Genomic DNA, 24,004 nt, shown 5'->3' with positions numbered 1-24,004 from the left:
TTTATGTTTTAGATAATTGAGACAACTGCAGTGTGCAGAGAGGGGGGAAATTTCATAAGATGTTCCTTGTGTGTTTTGAGTAGTTAGTAATTTGACTACTGCCCATCACTTCATACGTGTGTGTGCGTTGACCTATATGAACATCTTTAATGCACTTAATTTAGAAGATCAACTTGACATGCATTTTAAAAACAGGATGCCGTGATTAGATCTAGCATGAATCAAGACAAACTGTCTTGCTTGACTTTTGGTAGCAACCCAAGCTCACCACCTTCACTGTAATTAGCTCAATTATTGTGCTAGTTAAGCACAGGTGGGACAGAAAATGACACCTTGTAGATTTCCTAAAATATATCACAATGATTAGGTTGACTAAAGTTGGCTCTTGGAGCAGTAGAAATGGGCCGCCCCTGTTCGTTGGTTGTGGGAGGGTGATAAATCAGCAGGCTCCTATGGTGAGCAGGCTGGGTCGTAGCGATTTGGGGGATGGAGTGTTCAAACACAGACCCTAAAATCTTTGTAGAGTTATGAGGAGCACTCCTGCTCCTCAAAAGTAAAAAAAAAAAAATTCTCATCTCAAACTCTGGTCCTTGTTTTTTTTCTCGAGTGACGACCAGTGACGCCTTTGACTGCTCATCGCAGGGTACAAATAGGTAAAGCATGTACGGTGAGCACTCCACCGATTTGTATGGCTACGTCAGGTTAGCAGTTACACTTTACAACAGTGATCCAGACTACACATAAGCACTGCCATGGGAGATCAGTTAGTGAGTTCTTGTATCTAAAGTATATAGAAACACAGAAATTTACAACGCAGAAGGAGGCCATTTCGGCCCATCGTGTCCACGCCAGCTGACAGAGCCACACAGCCCTCAGTCAGCAGCCCTGAAGGTTACATATAAACCTATGAACAGTGACGGAAAGGTAAAGAGCACCCAGCCCAACCAGTCTGCCCCACTCAACTGCGACACCCCTTACACTAAAACATTCTACACTCCACCCCAACCGGAGCCATGTGATCTCCTGGGAGAGGCAAAAATCAGATTTAAAAACCCAGGCCAATTTAGGGAGAAAAAAACATTTGGGAAAATTCCTCTCTGACCCATCCAGGTGGTTGAAACTAGTCCAGGAGATCACCCTGGCCGTATTCAATTTCCTGCAGTACTTACCATTATATCTGCGCCGTCCAACAAAAGGTCATCCAGTCTAATCCCAATTACCAGCTCTAGGTCCGTAACCCTGCAGGGGTGCCCATCCAACCATCTCTTAAAAGTGGTGAGGGTTTCTGCATCCACCACTCTTCTGTCTGGCTTTTCCCCACACACCCTGCCACTTTTCCCATTATAAATAGCTATGTCCAAATTGTTTATGTAAATTTGTCAGGCTGTAATTACACCCTCCTGCCAGCGGAGGTGCTGCAGTGACATCGATGATGGGTGGGTGTAATTACAAGGAGGTGTGGGGGGAGGGGGGTCAAGATTGGCAGGTAACTGTGGACATGGGAATTTAAAATGGCAATACAAAATCAAGGACAGAAAGTATGACTTCAAAATGGGGACTGAATTATGTCTACATGCCCCAGTCCAATTCTCCTCTGTCCTATAACCGCACTTTACCTAAAGGACGCACTTAGCCTTGACATCCCGTGTACAGTCCACAGTAATAGCAGATTTTCAATTTTCCCTTCCACTTTTTCATTATGCCTTCTCTTCTGGGCATGCAGACTTTCCTTGCATTTTGTTCAATAGCTTCACATCCTGCTTTACCCATTTTCTAACTTCAGATTTGTTTTTGTAGGCTGCAGCGTACTTATGGCGAACTCATCAAGTGACTCAGACACGTGCCATCACAGTTTTTCCAAGCGACGAGGACCACTGAAGGCTAAGGGAAGGAGCAGAATGCACAATGCTGGTCATGTCACTGAAAAAATCGACACATTAGCAAGCACTTTACAGGTATCGTGTTGAATTTATAAATTCCTTTATCTCAACTGATTACAAGTGGCGCTTCATGCTGTGTTTTCTACAGCGCTTGCCAGAAAATTAAAAATGTAAAGGAAACTCTTGGGGGAATACCTCGTTGCATGAAATTAAATGAGGAAAATGGGTATGTAAAACTTTGTCCTGTGATGTCGGCCCTTAGACATTACTGCAACTACATAGGTGAATGTGATTAACTTCAGCAAGGCCTGAGATCCCCCAAAATGTTAAAGCAAATTAAATATATGTTAATATGAATACGGGACCATTTGTAGATAACATAAATTTAAAAAGAAATGGGTTATTATGACCATTTCAGAAATTAATTAATGCTAGTGAAGATGACGGTGTGTCAAATGTTGCTGGTCTCCGAATCATAGAAGTTTACATTACAGAAGGAGGCCATTCATCCCATGGTGTCTGTGCCGGTCGAAAAAGAGCTATCCAACTAGTCCCACTTTCCAGCTCTTGGTCCGTAGCCCTGTAGGTTACGGCACTCCAAGTGTATATCCAAGTATTTTTTAAATGTAATGACAATTTCTGCCCCATCTGCTCTTTCAGGCAGTAAGTTCTGGCCCCCACCACCCTCTGGGTGAAAAAAATTCTCAACTCCCCTCTTATCCTCTACCAATTTCTTTAAATCTGTGCCTGCTAGTTATTGACCTCTCTGCTATGGGAAATAGATCCTTCCTATCCACTTTATCTAGGCCCCTCATCATTTTATACACCTCAGTCAGGTCTCCCCTCAGCCTCCTCTGTTCCAAATAAAACAAACCCAGCCTGTCCAATCTTTCCTCATAGCTAAAATTCTACAGTCCTAGCAACACTAGTGCAATCTCATCTTTCCTGTAAGTGGTGACCAGAACTGCACGCAGTACTCTAGTTGTGGACTAACTAGTGTTTTATACAGCTCAACCATAACCTCCCTGCTCTTGTATTCTGTGCCTTGGCTAATAAAGGAAAGTATCCCGTACGCCTTAACCACCTTCTCTACCTGGCCTGCTACCTTCAGGGATCTGTGAACATGTACTCCCAGGTCCCTCTGTCCCTCTGTTCCTCTACATTTCTCAGTATCCTACCATTTAATGTGTATTTCCTTCCCTTAGTCTGTAGAGTGAAGCTGTTTCCTTTGATGAATGGTCAATGATTTGGGAGAAACTAGGGGCAAGGTGAGAGTGGTGATGTTTGTGTCGTGATTTTTTTCCTCCCCCACACCGGGATATTGAATGCTTGGGGTGTAGTTAGGAATCTGATTTCTAATTTGTGTTAATGCTTTTATAATTTTCCTTTTTTAATGTCTCTGTATGCAACCAACTTTACTGTAATAGGCAGCTGTTACATGATTGCCTGGTTTAAAATCTTATAAAGAATTTGCACTAACCAATTTCAATACCTCCGAGACAAGCCCAACTGGGATTGCGAGGAATTCTGTGACAGATTGGAGATCTGTCTAGTGTAGATGCTATTCTCTAATGATACTGATAAAGAGATTGCAACTTATTTTCTAAGTAGAGGTTTTGTCTATTTTAAATGATTGGAACCAGCCTTGGCAGTGACTCTCTTTCTGTTTGAGGAGTTCAATACTTCTTGATGTTTGAAGCTGAATTCATTTCAGGATACCAGTCGAAACCTAACGAACGTTGATCGTATGCTGGGGCGGTATAGAGGCTACACCAATGAACAAATGGAGGCAGTGGCACAGGTAGTAACTTGCGAAAGATGAGTCATTTTCATAGAAGCATAGAATGGTTACAGCGAGGAAGAAGGCCATTCGGTCCATCGAGCCCGTGCTGGCTCTGCATGAGCACTTCAGCTAGTCCCACTCCCCCGCCCTTTCCCCATCTCCTTGAAAATGTTTTTCCTTCAGGTAGTTATTCAACTCCCTTTTTGAAAGCCGTGATTGAGTCTGCCTCCATCACCCTTTCAGGCCGTGCATTCCAGATCCTAACCACTTGCTGCGTTTTAAAAAGCAAAAGTTATTATGTCTCCTTTGTTTCTTTTGCTAAGAGTATGAGAGTAGTACCTCTTCCTTTTTATTTTGTTTTGTGCTCCTCTCTCCATGTTCGTGTCAAATATTCATAAACAGGGAAGGTGGATGAACAATCTGGTCTGAAGTTTCTGTTTTCAAGCAGTGTGAAGACCACTGTAGCAATAGCATTCTTCCTCTTCGCTTCTAACCCTCCTTCCCCATCCCATTCTCACTACGCATCTGTGTGCAATTTCTGCTAGTATCTCCCATTCAGATGTTACTTTACTTTCATTCCCCTTTTTTTGTCTTTCAAATTCTTTTTTAATACTGCACTGAGATCATTATCCGTATTTCAGATGAGACGTTAAACTGAGGTCCCGTCTTCCCCCTCAGGTGGACATTAAAAAAAAAATTCCATAGTACTATTTCGAAGAAGAGCAGGGGAGTTCTCCCCAGTTCCTGGCCTCGATTAACATCACTAAAACTGATTATCTGGTCATTACTACATTGCTGTTTTTTGGAGCTTACTGTGCGCAAATTGGTTGCTGCGTTTCCTACATTACAACAGTGTGACTACACTTCAAAAGGTTCTTCATTGGCTGAAACGTTCCGGGAGGTATATAAATGCAAGTCCATATCTCTCTCGCTCTCTCTCGCTCTCTCTCGCTCTCTCTCGCTCTCTCTCGCTCTCGCTCGCTCGCTCTCTCGCTCGCTCTATCGCGCTCGCTCTCGCTCGCTCTCATATAGGAGCGGGACGGCTCTGTCAACGAGCCAGTACTGGCACAGTGGGCCGAGAGACCTCCTTCTGTGCTGCATGATTTAATGATTTGATATGAAATCTTTTGTTGTCCTCTCCTCCCATGCTTTGGTTTCACCCCCCCCATCCCCTCCTCCCCCGTTTCGGTTTCACACTAGTATTTAATGAACGGAAAATAAATAGCACGAGAAACTTTCTGACGTTGCGTGTAGGAAGGCTACTTGGAGGATGAAAGATTCTATTGAGTCGTGGTTCTCAACATATTTTTGCAGCTGGTTTGAACATTTTATAGGACTGCCTTTGCTTGGCAGCATGGGTGAGTCAGACCTCAGATTGAAGAGCGAACCTGCATCACACCATCCTACACGTTCAAAAAATACTTTCTAGGAACTGGCAAAGCCCGTTTGTCAAGAATCCAGACATTTTTTTGATGGAATGCTCCTTGCCTTTATTTTGGCATATTCTTCACTCCCTTATCTTTTTGTGGAATAAATGTCTTCTGAATCAATTGCACTCTTTTTTGATGGCTCTTCTGGTAACTTTTTTCCCTGTAAATCTATGGCCCTGTGCCACCACACAGCATAGACAATGTGCTGGAAATGCTTAAGCAAGGAAATAAATTAATGGGTCCCAAAGTGTTACTGCTGTAAGTTGCATTATGAATGTCACAACCTTAGTTTTGTCACAATTGGGGATATTTATATTTTGAATAAAACAACGCAAGACCGTTGTACCTAATTGTTTTTTTTTTGCTTTTTGAAAATTTGAAGCTACGCGATAATTTAGAGCAATCCATCGACGAGCTGCGAAGTCGGCGATTGAGCAAAAACTCTGGATCTTCCATTTCTCTTCTTCGTACAAGTGACCTGCAAGGCGACTCAGCCACGGGTAAGGAGCATCTGCTTGAGGTCGGGCTGTAAGATGCTATGTTTTGGGGGAGGGAATGGCTCTGTTTTCGCTTTCGCTGCTGCAATTCCGCACGGATTTGTTGAGTCAGACTATCGCGGTGCAGCTGTAGCTTCCAGATCAGCCATCATATTAAATGGCGGAGCAGGCTCGAGGGGCCAAATGGCCCACTCCTGCTCCTATTTCTTATATTCTTATGATCCTGAGGGGGTTGGGGGTGGGGTGGTGGGGGTGGTTCTGGAATAAATGCTAGTAAGTCTGGTGATGTTGCTCCAATTATAATGTTTTTTCTCTCGCACCTCCCATATTCTGAAGCTGTTGAGCCTCACTGGGGTAAGGTTTGATTGATGTCAGTTGGTAGAATTCTTGCCAAAAGATTGTGGGTTCAAGTTCCACTCCAGAGACTAGGCAGACATTCTTAGTGCAGTGCTGAAGGAGTGCTGCACTGCCGGAGGTGCCGTCTTTCAGATGAGACGTTAAACTGAGGCCCCGTCTGCCCCCTCAGGTGGACGTTTATAAAAAAAAAATCCCATGCCATTATTTTGAAGAGGAGCAGGGGAGTTTTCACAGGTGTCCTAGCCAATATTTATCCCTCAACCAACATCACTAAAACAGATTATCTGGTTATTATCACATTGCTGTTTGTGGGAGCTTGCTGTGTGCAAATTGGCTGCTACGTTTCCTACATTACAACAGTCACTTCACTTCAAAAGTACTTTATGGGCTGTAAAATGCTTTGGGACTTCCTGAGGTCGTGAAAGGCGCTATACAATGCAAGTCTTTCTATGTCTGTTGCTTGTCTGTACTTGGGCCAAGTTATCATTCTTAGTGATGATTCTGGACAATGTGTGTTGACAGGCCAGTGAATTATTCGGGACGTTGAAGGTGAATCTGATTTTGTTCTTGCCTGCATCCCTATGCATTCTTCAATGGCTAGCCATTGGGTTTGGGAACCCTGGCTGGCTATCCCCTCAGCCTGACGTCCAGTTACAATTTTGTACAGGACTGTCGGTCCAGCCATAACTCTTCAGTGCCGGTGAGGTAACTCTCACTGAGTCCACCAAACTGCAGGGTTTCGGACTTCACTTCAGTTCGAGCATCTGATCGAAGGCCTTCTGAAAGTCCATGTATACCACATCCACTGTATTGTTATTGTCTACGCTTTGTTATTTCGTCAAAGAATTCAATAAGGTTGGTTAAATATGACCTTCATTTTAGAAATCCATCTCCAAATATTTTGTATCTCATCTTTTAGCAAAGATTGTAGTTTTTTTTTCCCCACCGAGCAAACTGGTCAATAGTTCCCTGGATAATTCTACGATTTAAGATCGGAATTATATTTGCTGTCCTCAGGCACTTCCTTTTTCTATTGGATTGTTATATGTGGACACTAGTGTCTCTGTCATCTCCTCCCTAGTTTCTTTGAGTATCCATGACTACAATCTATCTGGTTTTGTCCTCCAGTTTGTCTAGTACAAGTTGTCCGGGGCTCTTTGGTCCGGCAACATACCTGGTCCGGCATAGAAACATAGAAAATAGGTGCAGGAGTAGGCCATTCGGCCCTTCGAGCCTGCACCGCCATTCAATGAGTTCATAGCTGAACATGCAACTTCAGTACCCCATTCCTGCTTTCTCGCCATACCCCTTGATCTCCCTAGTAGTAAGGACTACATCTAACTCCTTTTTGAATATATTTAGTGAATTGGCCTCAACAACGTCCTGTGGTAGAGAATTCCACAGGTTCACCACACTCTGGGTGAAGAAGTTTCTCCTCATCTCAGTCCTAAATGGCTTACCCCTTATCCTTAGAATGTGGCCTCTGGTTCTGGACTTCCCCAACATTGGGAACATTCTTCCTGCATCTAACCTGTCTAAACCCGTCAGAATTTTAAACGTGTCTATGAGATCCCCTCTCATTCTTCTGAATTCCAGTGAATACAAGCCCAGTTGATCCAGTCTTTCTTGATGGGTCAGTCCAGCCATCCCGGGAATCAGTCTGGTGAACCTTCGCTGCACTCCCTCAATAGCAAGAATGTCCTTCCTCAAGTTAGGAGACCAAAACTGTACAATACTCCAGGTGTGGCCTCACCAAGGCCCTGTACAACTGTAGCAACACCTCCCTGCCCCTGTACTCAAATCTCCTCGCTATGAAGGCCAACATGCCATTTGCTTTCTTCACCGCCTGCTGTACCTGCATGCCAACTTTCAATGACTGATGTACCATGACACCCAGGTCTCGTTGCACCTCCCCTTTTCCTAATCTGTCATCATTCAGATAATAGTCTGGCTCTCTGTTTTTACCACCAAAGTGGATAACCTCACATTTATCCACATTATACTTCATCTGCCATGCATTTGCCCACTCACTTAACCTGTCCAAGTCACTCTGCAGCCTCATAGCATCCTCCTTGCATCATTCCCGGCAGCGGGGGGTTGCGACCTGCGCTATAACCTGGGGCTGGCTGCTTTCCGCTGCCTCCGGTGTTCTCTCCTTGGTCAGGTTGGTGTGTTGTGTCCTGGGGCTGGCTGCTCCTCTTCTCCCCTCTGCCTCTGGTGTTCCCTCCTTGGTCAGGTCGGCGCAGAGAGGGAGCGAGGAGCATGGCGGTTGACTGAGCCCCCGAAGCTACGCCTGAGAAATGCTGCACAGTAGGCTTCTGCGCAGCGCATGCGCAGAACGCCGCAGGGTCGTTGTCAGCAGCATTATCAGCAGTACCCGGTAAGTTTAGGGTGCTGCTGACAATGCTACGGTCGGCGTGACCTCCCGTGGTCCGGAAAATTCTCTGGTCCGGCACCGGTCAGGTCCCAAGGATGCCGGACTGGGGAGGTACAACTGTGTCTCCTTTCTTTCTAAACTTTTGTAATATTCCTTTTGATTTCTTCCTATGCCTACAGAATACTTTACTAATTTTTGCATTCTTCGATATTTTCCTTTCTTAATTCCTCTTTGGTGTCCTCATGGTCTTTGTTACCACTTTCATAAGCTCGTAATATTCCCTTTTGTCATACTCTCCCTTATTTATGCATTTAGCATGTCTTTTTCTTTGGATTCAGTTTTATCCTCTTTTTATTTATCCATGGCATCCAAGTCTTGCATAATTTGTTCTTACTTTTTAGTGGAACATATTTCTCCTCAACTCTGTTGGTAAAAAATAAAGACCTGCTGTTTCGGCCTCAAATTTCCCCCACCCCTTTTTCTGGCACCCTCACCTGAGATGCGCTGCTTTTGTCCGCCTCCAAGCGCGCTGAAAATCTTCCGATTCTGGCCGCTGCCCGACCTCTCCTCTTGGTGGTGGCACAGCGTGGCCCAGTGGATTGGGGGTGGAGCCAGTGCCGGGACCTCTGCACATGCGCGCTAGAGTCTGCGCGCATGTGTGGTAGCTCCTGGCAGGCCGAATCTGAGAGGACCCGCTGCAGGCTGTGTGGGAGGGGCCTGAAGCACGCCGTCCCGAGCACTGGCCGAATGGGCTCCCTGATCGCCGGTCCGCTGCGTTTCCTAAGATAGGACTTCTATTTTTTTATTTGATATTTACTGATTGATTGCTTATTACTTTGGTCTTGGTGCAAATGTACTGCTTTGTTTAATGCTTGGTGCTTTAAATGTATTTATGCTTCTTTAATGTTGTGAAGGTATTTAGTGCTTTGCAAGGTCCCCTTCACCCCCCTATCTCTGCTTACTTGCACTGATTTCTTAAGTTACTGTAAGGTTTTGCTGAACGTACAAGAGTGCCCACTTACGCTGGCCTAAGTTAGTTTGGAGTAACTTGCTTAAATGGCCAAAACAGGCGTAAGTGGCTGGTAACGCCCCCTTTTTGAAAAAAAAACGAAACTTAAAAAAAAACCTAACTAACTCACTTACACTGGCGCAAATTAAATGGCCAGAATTGCAACTAAAAAGATATTCCAGAAAGATCAAGTTGCTCCAAAAAAAACCGGAGGAACTCCTGGGGAAATTTGGGCCCGTGATCTCTGTCAATATTTGTCTCCAATTTACCTTCCTGAGCTCCATCCTCATTCCCTCATATTTGGCTATTTTCTAGCCTATTACTTTGGTCTTTGTGTGTGTGTGTGTGTGTGTGTATCTATCATTACCTTAAACCTTGTATTGTGATCGCTACTTCTTAGATGGTCTCCTCGATGCTTAATTCTCTTATCTGCTCCGGTTCATTTCCTATTATTGGGTCTAGCAGTGTGTCCTCCCTTGCCGGGCTTCTTGCATACTGGTTCAGAAAGCAGTCTTGTACACACTGTACAACTTCCACCTGCCTCTTCCCTTTCATTCCCTCTCCCGGTCACCTTATTTGTGGTAGCTGAAATCCCCCCCGATTAGGATTCTGTCTTTTTGTTTTACTCTTTCACAAATTTGTTGAGTATTTTTCCCTCCACTTCCTTTCCGCTATTTGCTGGTCTGTAGTATACCCCGAATAATGTGACCAATTTCCTTCCTATCCTTTATCTCGATCCATATGGGCTCTTTCAATCTCCGCTGGTTGGATAGGGCTGTGTGTGTGTGTGTGTGTGTGTGTGTGTGTGTGTGTGTGGGGGGGAGTTGAGGTAGAAGATCAACCATGATCTTGTTGGGTGGTGGAGGGAGATCAAGGGTTGGGTAGCCTACTCCTGTTCCTATTTCTTATGTTCATGTGTGTTTTCTTGCTACTACCATGTTATTTCTGATTAACACAGCTACCCCACCACACCACCTTCCTTCCCCTAGCATTATACATTATTGCCTGCAACATTTAACTGACAATCCCGTTCTGCTTGCCATGTTTCCAATATCCATATTGCTTCTAATTACTGCCTTTAATTCCCCGCTGTTGTTGTTGATGTTCTGTGCATAGCTTTACAGCCAATTTAATATGCTCTTATTTTTCATTACTTCAGGTTTATTTTTAACAGGTATTTTATTGCAACTGCCTATAACTGTTTTTGTTCCCTGAGTAAATGGCTCGGAATTTTGCGGTCATCGCCGCTGACCTCGAAGAAAACTGCCCACAAAGATCTAGTGATCTCTGTGGCATGAATTCCGGCTCTCCCGATGATAATTTCATGCTAGCGTCAAGTCTGGGGTATCAGCGTCCAGTAGCAGTGATGTCATCAAGCTGGCTAAACAGCCAATCACATTAAAGAATTCTCCCACAGACAGCAAACCAGGAAGTAAAATTCACTGATTTTTCCTTCACGTTTTAATCATTTTACCGAGTGCGAAATAAAGATTGGGACATATACATAGGATTAAGGTAGAAGCTGAAATATCAAAAGCAAACTTGAAGAAAAAATTATATTTAAAAAAAAAACATTCCATTTTTAAAATTTGACATTCCACAAATATAATATTAGTTTTTCAGGGCCAGAACAGTTCGGCAGTAATTATGAATCAGTAGGCCCTTAAAACGCAGTTACACCTCATTCACCAAGACTTATCTTTTTGGGGATTTTTAAAGAGCGATATTACAGGGTAAAAGCTGAAGTTCTCGTCAGTTCAGTGATTCTCAGATTGTCGTCTCCAGAGAGTTCAACAGCACACCCTATAGAGAACCGTAGAATCACTGACAGAAACATTGGGATTTCTGCATTTGTGTGCACATGCGATATCTCTAGAACCTCCCGTCAGTTTCAGAGGGGTAATGATGGTGAACGCTGACAGTTTATCTGTCATTACCACTGCAAAATCTGGGCCTTTATCGTTATCTCTGTTCTCAGTCTTTTTCTTCTCTTTAGGTAACTTATTTCTACCGAGCCCTCTTCCCCCTTTTTACTAATTTAAAGTCCTTTTTTATTTTTACAATTCTATTTATCCTTGAATGATTTGCAGCTTTTTAAAATTTCTGACTACTAGTTGAATGTCCACATTGAGTGATTTTATGCTTTCAGAAAGTCGTCGATATCGTCCTACCTCACCCCTCCGGGACCCTGGAGGGTACCTCGAACCAGGCCGCAGAAGATCTGCCACTGTGAGATTTGTAGATGATCTGGAGCCATTAAATCATGTACGTAAAACATGTAAAATATATAAACCTTGATAAATGCCATTTGTCCCAACTATATCATCTTTGTGTAGAAATCCAACGATTTTCCCCATCACATTTATTTGTCTATTTTCTCTCGTGTTTTATAATTGTCTTTAATTTTGATCATGTGTAATTATCTAACTTCAAAATCGTTAACTTGTTTATTTTTCCTCTGCCTCCCTGTTCCCACTGCAATGAATCTGTCTGCTTAATATATTAAGTTCGCCTCTACTTTAGTCTAGCTCCGCTCTGGGATAGGTTTCATGCCTGCACCAGTTCGGAGTAGAGGTGGTATGAAGGGTTGTTGGATCTACACCCACTTTGTACTGCCAGTCCTCTGTCTAGGTTATGACTGTTACATTTTGGGAGAAATAATGTCACTGAAATGTCCACCTTTTGATATTGTAAGTTTTGCTGCGATTGTAAAGATAGGCGTACCAACGTCCGTCTTTCTCAGGCCAACATCCCCAGCATCGAGGCATTGATCGCTCTCAATCAGCTCCGATGGACAGGCCACATTGTCCGCAAGCCTGATACAAGACTCCCGAAACGAGCACTCTGCTCCGAGCTCAGTCATGGCAAGCGAGTCCCAGGAGGGTAGAGAAAACGCTTCCACGACACCCTTAAAGCCTCCTTGAAAAAATGTAACATCCCCACCGACTCTTGGGAATCCCTGGCCCAAGACCGCTCAGAGTGGAGGAGCAGCATTCGAGAAGGCGCCGAACACTTCGAGTCCCTTCGTCGGGAGCACGCGGAAGCCAAGCACAAACAGCGGAAGGGATGCACGATAAACCAAGCAACCCACACACCTGTCCCTTCAACCACCACCTGTGACAAAGACTGTAGACCCCACATTGGACTCATCAGTCACTTTAGAGCTTATATTAGTGTGGAAGCAAGTCATCCTCGACTCCGGTAGATTGCCGAAGAAGAAGATTGTATGGATTCCATATCCAATATTTGGGCCATCTGCAGTAGCCTATTATCTTGTCAACTTAAAACAATCTCCCCCAAGTCTGTGATGGTAGAGTTGTTGATGGGCTGGGTGCAATAGGGAAGAAACGACACTTGTGTCTTTTGACAGTTGGCTTGGCTCAGCGGTAGTACTTGCACTTTGTGATTAGAAAGTTCTGCGTTCAAGTCACACTAAACAGATATCTAGGCGAACATTTCAATTTAGTATTCCCTCTGTGCAGCACTGTTGAGTGCTTCTTTCAGATGAGATGTTAAACTGAGGCTGTGTCTACCCGTTCAGGTGTGACGTATCTTGGGTTCCAGGTGTCTACTCCTTGCCTGGCAAGGGCTGACGCCACTTCTTGTCCGTTGTCTAATGACCAACTTGTGATTGCCCTTTTGGCAGGTGTAGGGTGAGCATGGCCGTTTTGGTTGCAGTCACACCCCTGTGACCAGTGAAGGAGGGTGCAGAACCGTGTCCACTTCTACCTAAGGTTTCTGGACTTTGATTAGTGGGAGCGTCCATTTGGGGAGAGTGTGCACTCCATGTCTGCACACAGCTATTTGCAAATACGGCCTGAGCACTCTTCCCCAACACCTGTGAATTTCGCTGTAGTTTGATTTGAAGACATGATTGAGTTTTTTCATGTGTCAGACACCCAGCTAAAAATAAAATTCAGCCTCTCTGCTCAAGTTTGGGAATTGGCACCATCCGTTGTAGTTCCTATACCCAATTAAGACCTTCATTGACGTTCAGTCTCTAAGCAGCACAGGGAAAAATCTGGATCTCAAGTATTCCCCATTTGTGTTTTTAAAAAAAAAAACATAGCCACGAAATAAGACTGATCTGATTCTTAGTGTAGAAATACTACTGCAATTGGCAGTTTATAAATGTGATCAAGTGAAGACATCTGCCTTTTCTTGCAGGTACATGCATTGCATCAGTCACTAAGAGACCTCAGCGGTGACCAGCTACGGCTTGGAGAAGCTGTTGACCAGGAAATAGCAAAGCGCAATAGGTATGGCTTGTGGGGTGAAAACATTTTGGTGGGGCGGGTTGGTGGGGGGGGGTCTGTTTTCTTGGGTACCCTTTCAACAGCAAGCACACTCGAGGAACGAGAGCTAGTAGCTTCCACACAATTATTGACTTATCCAAACCAGTCTGCATTAGGCTTGCCAACTTTGCTTGCATGTATTCCTGGAGGGATCATCACATGACCTGCCTTCAACCACCCCGTTCCCGCCATTGGCTGACCTCGCCGCACACCACCTTCCCACACCAATTGGAAAGTCGATTGGATGATCCTTGACTTTCATTCAAAACGAGCTTTTTCCCTCCCCTCAATCTTCAATATTTTTATAACTAATAAAAGTGCTCAAAGAAAATGATGATAAAAAAGACAATGGGGTAGAAATTCCGACGTCCAAAGCCCGAAGTTTCGACGGACCCGGGAAGGCATCGGAAAAAACGGTTTTCAGCGCGCAATGCGCATGCGCTGAAAACTGGCTTTCCAATCTGTCAGAACTGCCCTGCAGATCCGACACATATCAGGAGCGAGGACATTTGTATGGGCAAGATTGCTGGATTTACCCATACCTTGCCCAGCAAATGACCTCAAAAATCTTGCGCCTGAAAAAGCAGGCACATAGCCTACTTTTACAGGCGCAACTGTTTTAAAACACACACAAACATATTAAAATAAAGTTATGAAAACATATTTTATTGTTTTAAAAACCCTCCCCACTACGGTAAGTTTATTTTAAGGCATAATTTTAAAAAGTTTTTTTTTTTAAATTGGAAAAATATATATTAATTTAAATGAACCTTAAATATGTAGTGTATAATTTCTATTTTTTATTGATGTTTGGGGGAGTTTCTCATTCATCATAATGGGAACTACAACTTACGGAGATCCCGTTATTGTGAATGAGAAAATACTTACCTGTGATTGGGTGGCCAGGCACAGGTGACTCCTATGCATGTCCCTACGAGCACGTGCTGCGACACGCAGGGAGAGGAGGTCTGTGGACCGGGACCTCAAGCGGGAGCAGCAGCTTCTGTTAGATGCGCATTTTTTCTCTTAAAATCTAGTCGAACGCCCGCGGGAAGGAGAAAGCGGAATTTCTACTCCAGTATTTTTAATACATGCTCTGATTTTTCTCCGTTGCTCACATAAGAACATAAGAAAATAAGAAATACGAACAGGAATAGGCCCCTCGAGCCTGCTCCGCCATTCAATAAGATCATGGCTGATCTGATCATGGACTCACCTCCACTTCCCCGCCTGCTCCCCATATCCCCTTATCGTTCAAGAAATTGTCTATTTCTGTCTTAAATTTATTCAATATCCCAGCTTCCACAGCTCTGAGGCAGTGAATTCCACAGATTTACAACCCTCTGAGAAGAAATTTCTCCTCATCTCTGTTTTAAATGGGCGGCCCCTTATTCTAAGATCATGCCCTCTAGTTCTAGTCTCTCCCATCAGTGGAAACATCCTCTCTGCATCCACCTTGTCAAGCCCCCTCATAATCTTATACATTTCGATAAGATCACCCCTCATTCTTCTGAATTCCAATGACTAGAGGCTCAACCTACTCGACCTTTCCTCATAAGTGAATCCCCTCATCCCTGGGATCAACCTAGTGAACCTTCTCTGAACTGCCTCCAAAGCAAGTGTATCCTTTCATAAATATGGAAACCAAAACTGTACGCAGTATTTCAGGTGTGGCCTCACCAGTACCCTGCACAGCTGTAGCAAGACTTTATACTCCATCCCCTTTGCAATACAGAACTGCCCTGGAGATTAATCAGTCTCCAGGGTAATCGAGTTTGCTATTTACCTTCAACATGGATTAAATTAAATTTGTTTCCAAAACAGGGCTGATATGGAAACTAGGAAAGCTGTGAACACATTATCAGAGAGAGTCCGAGAGGTCTCCAGAACGGAAACGGTGAGCTTTAAAAAAAATATATGTTTAGTCCAAAAATGCATTTTTGTGTAGGTTTATGAGTAGCAAAACAAACAAACTTACTGTGTTAGTGCAAGTGATTTGACGTTGCATTTATTTAACCAGAGTAAGTAATTATCCTTTCATTCAGCCAGTGGCTCAGTAGGTAGCACCCTCGCCTCTTGAGTCAGAAGGTTGTGGGTTCAAGTCCCGCTCCAGAGACTTGAGCACATAAATCTAGGCTGACACTCCAGTGCTGTACTGAGGGAGTGCTGCACTGTCGGAGTTGCCGTCTTTCGGATAAGACGTTAAAACCGCGGCCCATCTGCCCCCTCCGGAGGACATAAAAGATCCCATGGTACGTTGTCAAAGAAGAGCTGTGGAGTACTTCCCGGTGTCCTGGCTAATATTTATCCCTCGATCAACATCATTAAAACAGATGAGCTGGCCATTATCACATTGCTGCTTGTAGGAGCTTGCTGTGCGCAAATTGGCTGCTGCGTTTCCCACATCACAACAGTGACTACGCTCAAAGTACTTCATTGGCTGTAAAGCGCTTTGAGACGTCCTGAGGTTGTGAAAGGTGCTATAGAAATGCAAGTCTTTCATCCTGGCATCATTATTGTTTAAATATTTTGAAATCTAATTTTTAAAGTAATCAAAGTAGTGCATGGGAATACCAGCCAGCGAGTTTCTTGCGCATCTGTGTTGGGTAGAGTGACAGACGGAATGGGGAGCTTGTCTTGTTTCATTTCAGAACACACATCCTCAAGGATGGAATAAAAACAGAAAGGGGCATCGATGTGAAACGTTGACTCTGTTTCTCTCGCCACAGATTTATCCTTTCATTCAGCCAGTGGCTCAGTGGGTAGCACCCTCGCCTCTGAGTCAGAAGGTTGTGGGTTCAAGTCCCACCCCAGACATGAGAACAAAATCTAGGCTGTCCAGCATTTTCTGTTTTTTTTCAGATTACAGCATCCGAAGTATTTTGCTCTTCCTCAAGGTTGGAGCTTGATTACAGGTAGACAAGAGCTTGAGGCTGGAATTCCAATAGGCTGTCGCCATCAAAAGTGCCTTGATGGAATAACACAAGCATTTCTGCTTTTAATTATATATTATAGAAAATGGTACTAACTTAAAGCCCCTTTTCTTGTTTGCCACATGAATAAGACCTTCAAGAACTGCTCAAATCCCTTTTTCTAGTGCCTTGGGTATTGCCTCTCCATTCTTGGGCTATTTTAGGTAGCTGCTCTTGTAAGAACACTTGCATTGGTACTCCAATAAAACTCAAGGAACATGAATCAAAGGTCACCAGATAATCCTTAATCCTTTCATCTTAATTCCTCATCAAAGAACTATCTGGAAATTCTTCATCTCCCTACCCAAAGACGTACTAGATGTCTACATTTGGCTGGCTCGAACCATTCCAAATTATATTAACGTATCCAGCACCAATCCCCATCCAGATGCGTATAAGCTGCTGAGCAAATCTCTTGCCAAAAGCATCCGGGAAAGTCAGGTCGGAAAATCATGAACTAGCATTTCTTTATGAACAGACTTAAAATTAATACAGTTAGTGTCTCAATATTAAACGGAAAGAGTCTACAAGCTACTGAGGTAGATAGTGACTGGCAGGATTAACCTGAGGTTACGGAGGCCATTCCAAGTTTCTTTTTTTAGCATTCTTGGAATGTGGGGGCCACTGGCAAGGCTGTCATTCATTGGCTGTCCCTACCGCCCCTGAGTAGGCGATGGTGGGTCATCTTCTCAAGCGGTTTGATGGGCCCAATTCTGCGATGCTTGGATTTGTTCCCACGATGAATCCGAGCCTGTCGGTCTTTTTTTTGTTGGTGCTTAATTCATTCTAAAATGACGTGACTATTCCTTGCTGTTGGAACACCTTAAGACCAGGCATAAAACGACTGGATTGAGGAGATGTTAGAATTTTGAAAGATATTGCAAGATTGAATTTAATAAGCTTCTTGTACGCTTCAGATTTATTGCACTGAAGGATGTGCAGCTTGTTGTAAAAGGAAATAAAACTTGCAACTTTGGTATCCTACATGGTTCTTTATCTCTTTCCCAAATGTCCAAAGATTCCCCCAATGCTCTCCTCGTCAGAATCATACGTTACAGAAGGGACAGTGGAGCAGGAGAACATTCAGCTCCTCGAAGCTGTTCCAATTAGATGGCGGTTGATCTGTACCCTGACTCCATCTACCCGCCGTGGTTCCGTAACTCTTCATACCCATGCCTAACAAAAATTCATCAATCTCAGTTTTGAAATGTTCAGTTTACCTCCCGCCTCAACAGCTTTTTGGGGGAGAGAGTTCCAGATTTCCGCTACCCTTTGAGTGAAGAAGTGCTTCATGACATCACCCCTGAATGGCAAAGCTCTAACTTTAAGATTATGCTCCCTTGCTCTAGTCTCTCCCGCCAGAGGAAATCATTTCTATCTATTGTGCCTGTGCCGGCTATTTGAAAGAGCTATCCAATTAGTCCCACTCCCTTGCTCTTCATAGCCCTGAAATCGTTTCCTTTTCAAGTATATATCCAATTCCCTTTTGACTGATTCCCGGGATGGCGGGACTGACCTATCAAGAAAGACTGGATCAACTGGGCTTGTATTCACTGGAGTTCAGAAGAATGAGAGGGGACCTCATAGAAACTTTTAAAATTCTGACGGGGTTAGACAGGTTAGATGCAGGAAGAATGCTCCCAATGTTGGGGAAGTCCAGAACCAGGGGACACAGTCTAAGGATAAGGGGGAAGCCATTTAGGACCGAGATGAGGAGGAATTTCTTCACCCAGAGTGGTGAACCTGTGGAATTCTCTACCACAGAATGTTGTTGAGGCCAATTCACTAAATATATTCAAAAAGGAGTTAGATGTAGTCCTTACTACTCGGGGGATCAAGGGGTATGGTGAGAAAGCAGGAATGGGGTACTGAAGTTGCATGTTCAGCCATGAACTCATTGAATGGCGGTGCAGGCTAGAAGGGCCGAATGGCCTACTCCTGCACCTATTTTCTATGTTTCTATGAAAGTTACGATTGAATTTGCTTCCACTGCCCTTTCAGGCAGTGCGTTCCAATAACTTGCTGCATTTAAATCTCCATCTTCTCCCCCGGCTCTTTTGCCAGTTATCTTAAATCTATGTCCCCTGGTTATCAACCCTCTTGCCAATGGAAACAGTTTTGCCCTATATCTCTGGAACTCTCTGCCTAAACCCTCCGCCTCTCTACCTCTCTTTCCTCCTTCAAGACCAAGCTTTTGATCACCTGCCTTAATTTCTCCTTGTGAGGCTCGCTGTCGAATTTATTTCTTCTATTACTCCTGTGAAGCGCCTTGGGATGTTTTACTACGTTAAAGGCGCTATATAAATACAAGCTGTTGTTGTATATCAAAACTGTTCATAGTTTTGAACACTTCTATTAAATCTCCCCATAACCTTTTCTGCTCTAAGGAGAACAATCTCGGGCTTCTCTAGGCTCTCCACATAACTGTAGTCCCTGGTATAATTCTGGTAGATCTCCTCTGCACCCTCTACAAAGCCTTGACATCCTTCTAAAAGTGTGGTGCTCAGAATTTGCGATCGGGATGACGACGAACTTGCAGCAATCGCCGCCGTCCCGCCCTTCAAACTGACCGCAACTTCAGGATTTGTTGAATGCGTAGATGCGTGCGGATATCCCGACGTTGCGGTCAGTCATTGACGGCTCCGAAACAAGTTTGAGCAGTAATTTTTGGGAAGTATAAAGGCAACTAGGGCAAGTTTCATTGCTGCTCTGGCATATTTTTGTTTTAAAATCTTCCAACAAAGTACTGCACCAGTATTTGTATAGCTCTCTGCTGACCTCTAGTGGGAAAAACAAAGCATTACATCACTACACACTCCTGCTGGAGAGTGCGAGCAATTTATGCTGTTAGTTCCTGGATCAATTCTCCATGAGAATATTTCGCACCCTGAGCAGTTAGATGATTTAGTATGTGTGGTTGATCATGTCGGAGATAAAGACCAATTATATATCTCTTGAATCGCTGTTTCTGGGAATACATCAGTGAGTGAGGGAGGATTTCCATGCAAGAAAGAAAGAGACTTGTATTTAGATGGCATCTTCCACGACTTCCAGATGTCCCAAAGCGCTTCACAGCCAATGAAGTACATTTTCTTTAATGCGGGAAACACGGCAGCCAAAATCCACCCAGCAAGGTCGCACAAACAGCACCGTGATATTGACCAGATATGTTTAACAATGTTAGTTGCGGGATAGTGGCACTGTGGGCGGCCTCGAATTAATGTCTCATCCGAAAGATGTAGATGCTGAGGAGGTTGTCTAGGGAATGAGAAATACTAGAGCAAATCTGTCCTCCTTTCATATCTCTGCAGATACATAATCTATTTCAGCCACTTTACTGTCTATTCTACTTCCCACCAATTCCTCTAGAGTTTACTCCTCTAAATCTTATAGCTGTGTTATTGGGCCCAAATTTCCCCATGAGTTGCACTGTTTTTTTTGGTGATACTTGATTTTTTTGGTACGGCCATTTAATTTGCACCAGTGTAAGTGAGTTAGTTCGGTTTTTTGTTAGGCCAGTTTTTTTTCCAAAAGGGTGCGTTTCCAGCCACTTACACCATTTATGCCAATTTGGCCAGAAAAAAAGTTGTACTAAACTAACTTAGGACAGCGTATATGTCCACTTTTGTCTGCACAGAAAGACCTTACTTACAGTTAAGGAATCGGCGCAAGTAACTACATTTAAAGCACCACCAAGCACCAAACAAAGCACAAAAAGTAATAAGCAATTAATTAACAAATAAAATAGAAGGAACCCTGCCCCTAAAGCACCAAGACCAAAGTAATAATCAATAAATAACAAATAAAAAATAGAAGTCCTACCTTAGAGAACGCAGCGGGCCGCCGATGAGGGAGCCCATTCGGCTAGGGCTAGGGATAGTGTGCTTCAGCCCCTCCCACACAGCCTGCAGAAATTTCCTGCCAGGAGCTACTGCACATGCGCGCAGACTCTAGCGCACACATGCAGAGGTCCCGGCACTGTGTTCAGCAACGGGACCTAGCTCCGCCCCCCCCCCCTCTTCTGCACCATGCCAGCTCCACAGACAGCCCGAGAATCGGCCATGATTGCACAGATTTTTTGTGGCGCTGCTTCTGAGGTAAAATGTTGGCGGGACGGGGGGCTCGGAGGTGCGGCGAAAAAACCGGAGGGCCAAATTTGGGCCCAATATGTCTAAATCTTGTAGCTGTATTATTATTGACTAGTCTTTTATTATGTCACCAAATCTAACTTGTGTAAGAATTAGCAGAGCCCAATCATTCACTTGTTTCCAGGTCACTAATGTTCTGTGGTTGACTGCTAATTGTTAAATCTGATACAGTATGTAATCTAGTACTTCACACAGTTAGAAAACCAGCACTAATGTTGCCTTTATGGAGCATTTTGTCCCTGGTCTTGTCTATTTCACTATTTGAAGCCCTTATGATAGTGGGATTCCTCGCAGCCTTCCTTTCTTGCTGAAATAGCTGACCCTCCGCACCAGCTTGAGTTGGCGGTCAGTAGTGGTTGCCCATTACTAATTTTTGCCCATGTTGCTTCTGCTGTTTCCCCTACCGCTGCGATAATCCACCCTTTTCTGCAGCTGTTGTCTTGTCCCCGACTAAACGATAATCCTCCTCCTCCCCCGCTTTGCTGGTCTGAAAACATCTTGTACTTTAGTCCAGTCTCCAGCCTGTGCCGCACTCTGTCAGGTTGCAGACTGCAAAGATTTCCATCATGCCATCAGCGTGTGGGCTAGAGGCAAACTGAGGAAACGGGTGTTGTGTTCCGATAAGTGTTGGTACCATATGAGAATCACATTTAGTTCGATTTGCTTGGTTTGCTGCTGTCACCGGGAGGTCGATTTTAACAACAAGTTTGGTGTCCTTTGAGACGACATTAGTTGTGATTGAAGATCACGTAACCGGGTGTGCCGCGAGAGGGCTGTCATCATTCGTCCCATAAACCGCCTCAGAACCGGTTATGGTCGATGCTGCCACCTTCTCCGTAGCTGGAAGATCAAAGCCTCCCCATCACATGACTGAAGAGCTCCTAATCAGACCTGGGAGCACATCCTTGAGCTCTGCCCTCGCGTAGATTCTGTTGTTCTAATTCAGCGTGGACAAGACCACGGGCCAATAGCGAAGTCGTGAGGCTCACATTGCGTACTGTGAATTCCACGTAGAGAGAGGTTCTGTGGGAAGGAGGAAGGAAAGACCGGAGGAGTATGTTGGCGTTTGTGTGTATGTATTGGCAATGCGGCGGAGCCTGGTATCCAGTCGTCTTGGATCCCCTTGCCACTGGACCAAGACCGTGCTCCATCAAGCCCGTGTGGTGGCTGGTGTGCAACGGCCACCCCACGTTAAAAGAATTCACGCACCGGCATCTACCACTGTTTTAAAATGAGTTCATCAGTCACCTGAGTACGCATTTTTAGTGTGGAAACAAGTCATCCCCGAGGGACTGCCTGTGAAGATGATGACAGGAAATTTGCAGGCAGCCTACAAAATATCCAGGCTGTTGCAGCGGAAGCTTTGGCCTGGATATCTGACTTAGATATTGACATTTGATTGGCTTTGCTACTACCATATAAAAAAAAGAGTGTATTTAATTTTTTTTTTTAAGCACTGTAATAACTTGTCTTTTTCTAGCAGAAAAGGTAAAGTTAAATTTTTATGGCCCCCTTGGTTAATGTACTCTACCCTCTCTGTGCACAGGTTTCAGAGAGAGTTGAAAGACGCCTACAAGAAATTGAAAAGGAAATGAGGACTGAACGACAATTAGCAGAACGTCGCCAGGACCAGCTAGGACACATGGCTGTACAGATGCAGGAGGTGAGACCTATTTTCCCCACACGTTTTTTGCGACTTGATACTTTTGTCGACTGGTCTGCCCATAAAAGTAGCAGTAAGTTCCAATTGTTTTGGTTTCTTCAAAAAAATTTCCAGGAAAAACTGTGGGAATGGGTTCAAATGCCAAGGACCACCAGTGTAAAAGCTAGGAAATAAAGTCAAATCCTTTTCACACCAAAGAATAATGCTTGTGGAATAAGTTACCAGGGAACGCTGTTAAAGTAGACAGTATGGGTGGATCTTTCGACTTCGGGCTGTAAAGATTGGCAGAATCAGATGAGCTGTCTCACACGCTGGCTGAATTTCCTTTCCGTTAACTCCATGGACAGGAAAGTCGGGCGGTGTGTACAGAGGAGGCCAGCCTTCTGCCCCCGCCAAAGTTGAACATTCCGGCCAATAAAACTGCAGAAACCATTGAATGCATTTCCCCAAAGTTGAGGGAGTAAGATATGTGCTCAGAATAGTGGAAGGTTCCAACTTGCCAATACTTTCTTGGGGGGGGGGGGGGGGGGGGGTCAAGTTTTGGCCGCCTGCTAGAACGTGCACATTGGAGAGGCCCGCCTAATTTATAGAGCAAAAATTGCGCCGAATACTTACCTCGCGATTCTCAGATAGCTGTAGGCCCAATTCCACCTCGGCGCGGCGCAGCAGGAGCTGCTGAGGGCGGAGCTACAGCCCTGCGCCGAAAACAGTGCCGGCAGCTGCGCGCATGCGCAGTGGAGGCTGCGCGCGCGCGCAGTAGCTGCCGGCGTCCTGTCTCCGGGTCGACGACCCTATCCCAGGCCGAAGGGACGTCGCCCCCTGTCCCCGGCCGAGCGGCCTGCGCATCTTACCTCGGCGGTGGGGCCCGGCATCCGCTGCGTGCGGGCCCCACCCAAAGTCCTCGGCGGGGCCTGGCTTCCTCGACGGGGCCCGCCCGCTCACATCTCGCTGGGGCGGGCCCCGCCTGAAAAGTTGTCGGCGGCGGCAGCAGCAGCCTGGCATTGGCTGTGTGCGGGGCTTCTTCATCGTCTTCTCCCCTCCCCCCCCCCGATCATCATCTCTCCCCTCCCCCCATCATCTTCTCCTCTTCTCTTCTCCCCCCCCCCCCCCCAATCATCATCTCTCCCCCTCCCCCCTCCCCCCATCATCTTCTCCTCTTCTCTTTCTCCCCCCACCCCCATCATCATCTCTCCCCTCCCCCCTCCCCCATCATCTCTTCTCCTTCTCTTTCTCCCCCCCACCCCCATCATCATCTCTCCCCTCCCCCCTCCCCCCATCATTTTCTCCTCTTCTCTTTCTCCCCCCTCCCCCCCATCATCATCTCTCCCCTCCCCCCCTCCCCCATCATCTTCTCCTCTTCTCTTCCCCCCCCCCCATCATCATCTCTCCCCTCCCCCCTCCCCCCATCATCTTCTCCTCTTCTCTTCTCCCCCCCCCCCCCCCCATCATCATCTCTCCCCTCCCCCCTCCCCCATCATCTTCTCCTCTTCGCTTCTCTCCCCCCCCCCCCCCATCATCATCTCTCCCCTCCCCCCTCCCCCATCATCTCCTCTTCTCTTCTCCCCTCCCCCCCCCCCCCCATCATCATCTCCC

At 45.2% G+C, this 24,004-nt stretch overlaps 1 protein-coding gene across 10 annotated transcripts in view; it reads left to right on the top strand.

The window, feature by feature from the left end:
* Positions 1-24,004, top strand: part of LOC139263485 (centrosomal protein of 128 kDa-like) — a 519,582-nt gene that overhangs the window by 20,890 nt on the left and 474,688 nt on the right. For 9 of the 10 annotated variants that reach the window (XM_070879635.1, XM_070879632.1, XM_070879629.1 and 6 more), the window contains exons 2-8: positions 1,798-1,955; positions 3,595-3,681; positions 5,476-5,593; positions 11,483-11,598; positions 13,501-13,592; positions 15,453-15,525; positions 22,295-22,411. In XM_070879635.1, coding sequence (XP_070735736.1) covers positions 1,812-1,955; positions 3,595-3,681; positions 5,476-5,593; positions 11,483-11,598; positions 13,501-13,592; positions 15,453-15,525; positions 22,295-22,411 — 747 coding nt within the window. In that variant the 5' untranslated portion in view covers positions 1,798-1,811. The remainder of the gene's footprint in view (positions 1-1,797; positions 1,956-3,594; positions 3,682-5,475; positions 5,594-11,482; positions 11,599-13,500; positions 13,593-15,452; positions 15,526-22,294; positions 22,412-24,004) is intronic. The other variant, XM_070879630.1, reaches the window with a different exon arrangement.

This window comes from Pristiophorus japonicus, chromosome 4 (genome assembly GCF_044704955.1).
Source record: "Pristiophorus japonicus isolate sPriJap1 chromosome 4, sPriJap1.hap1, whole genome shotgun sequence".
NCBI lineage: Eukaryota > Metazoa > Chordata > Chondrichthyes > Pristiophoridae > Pristiophorus > Pristiophorus japonicus.
Note: the sequence above shows the minus strand (reverse complement) of the source record. Positions and strands in the feature narration are given on the sequence as shown.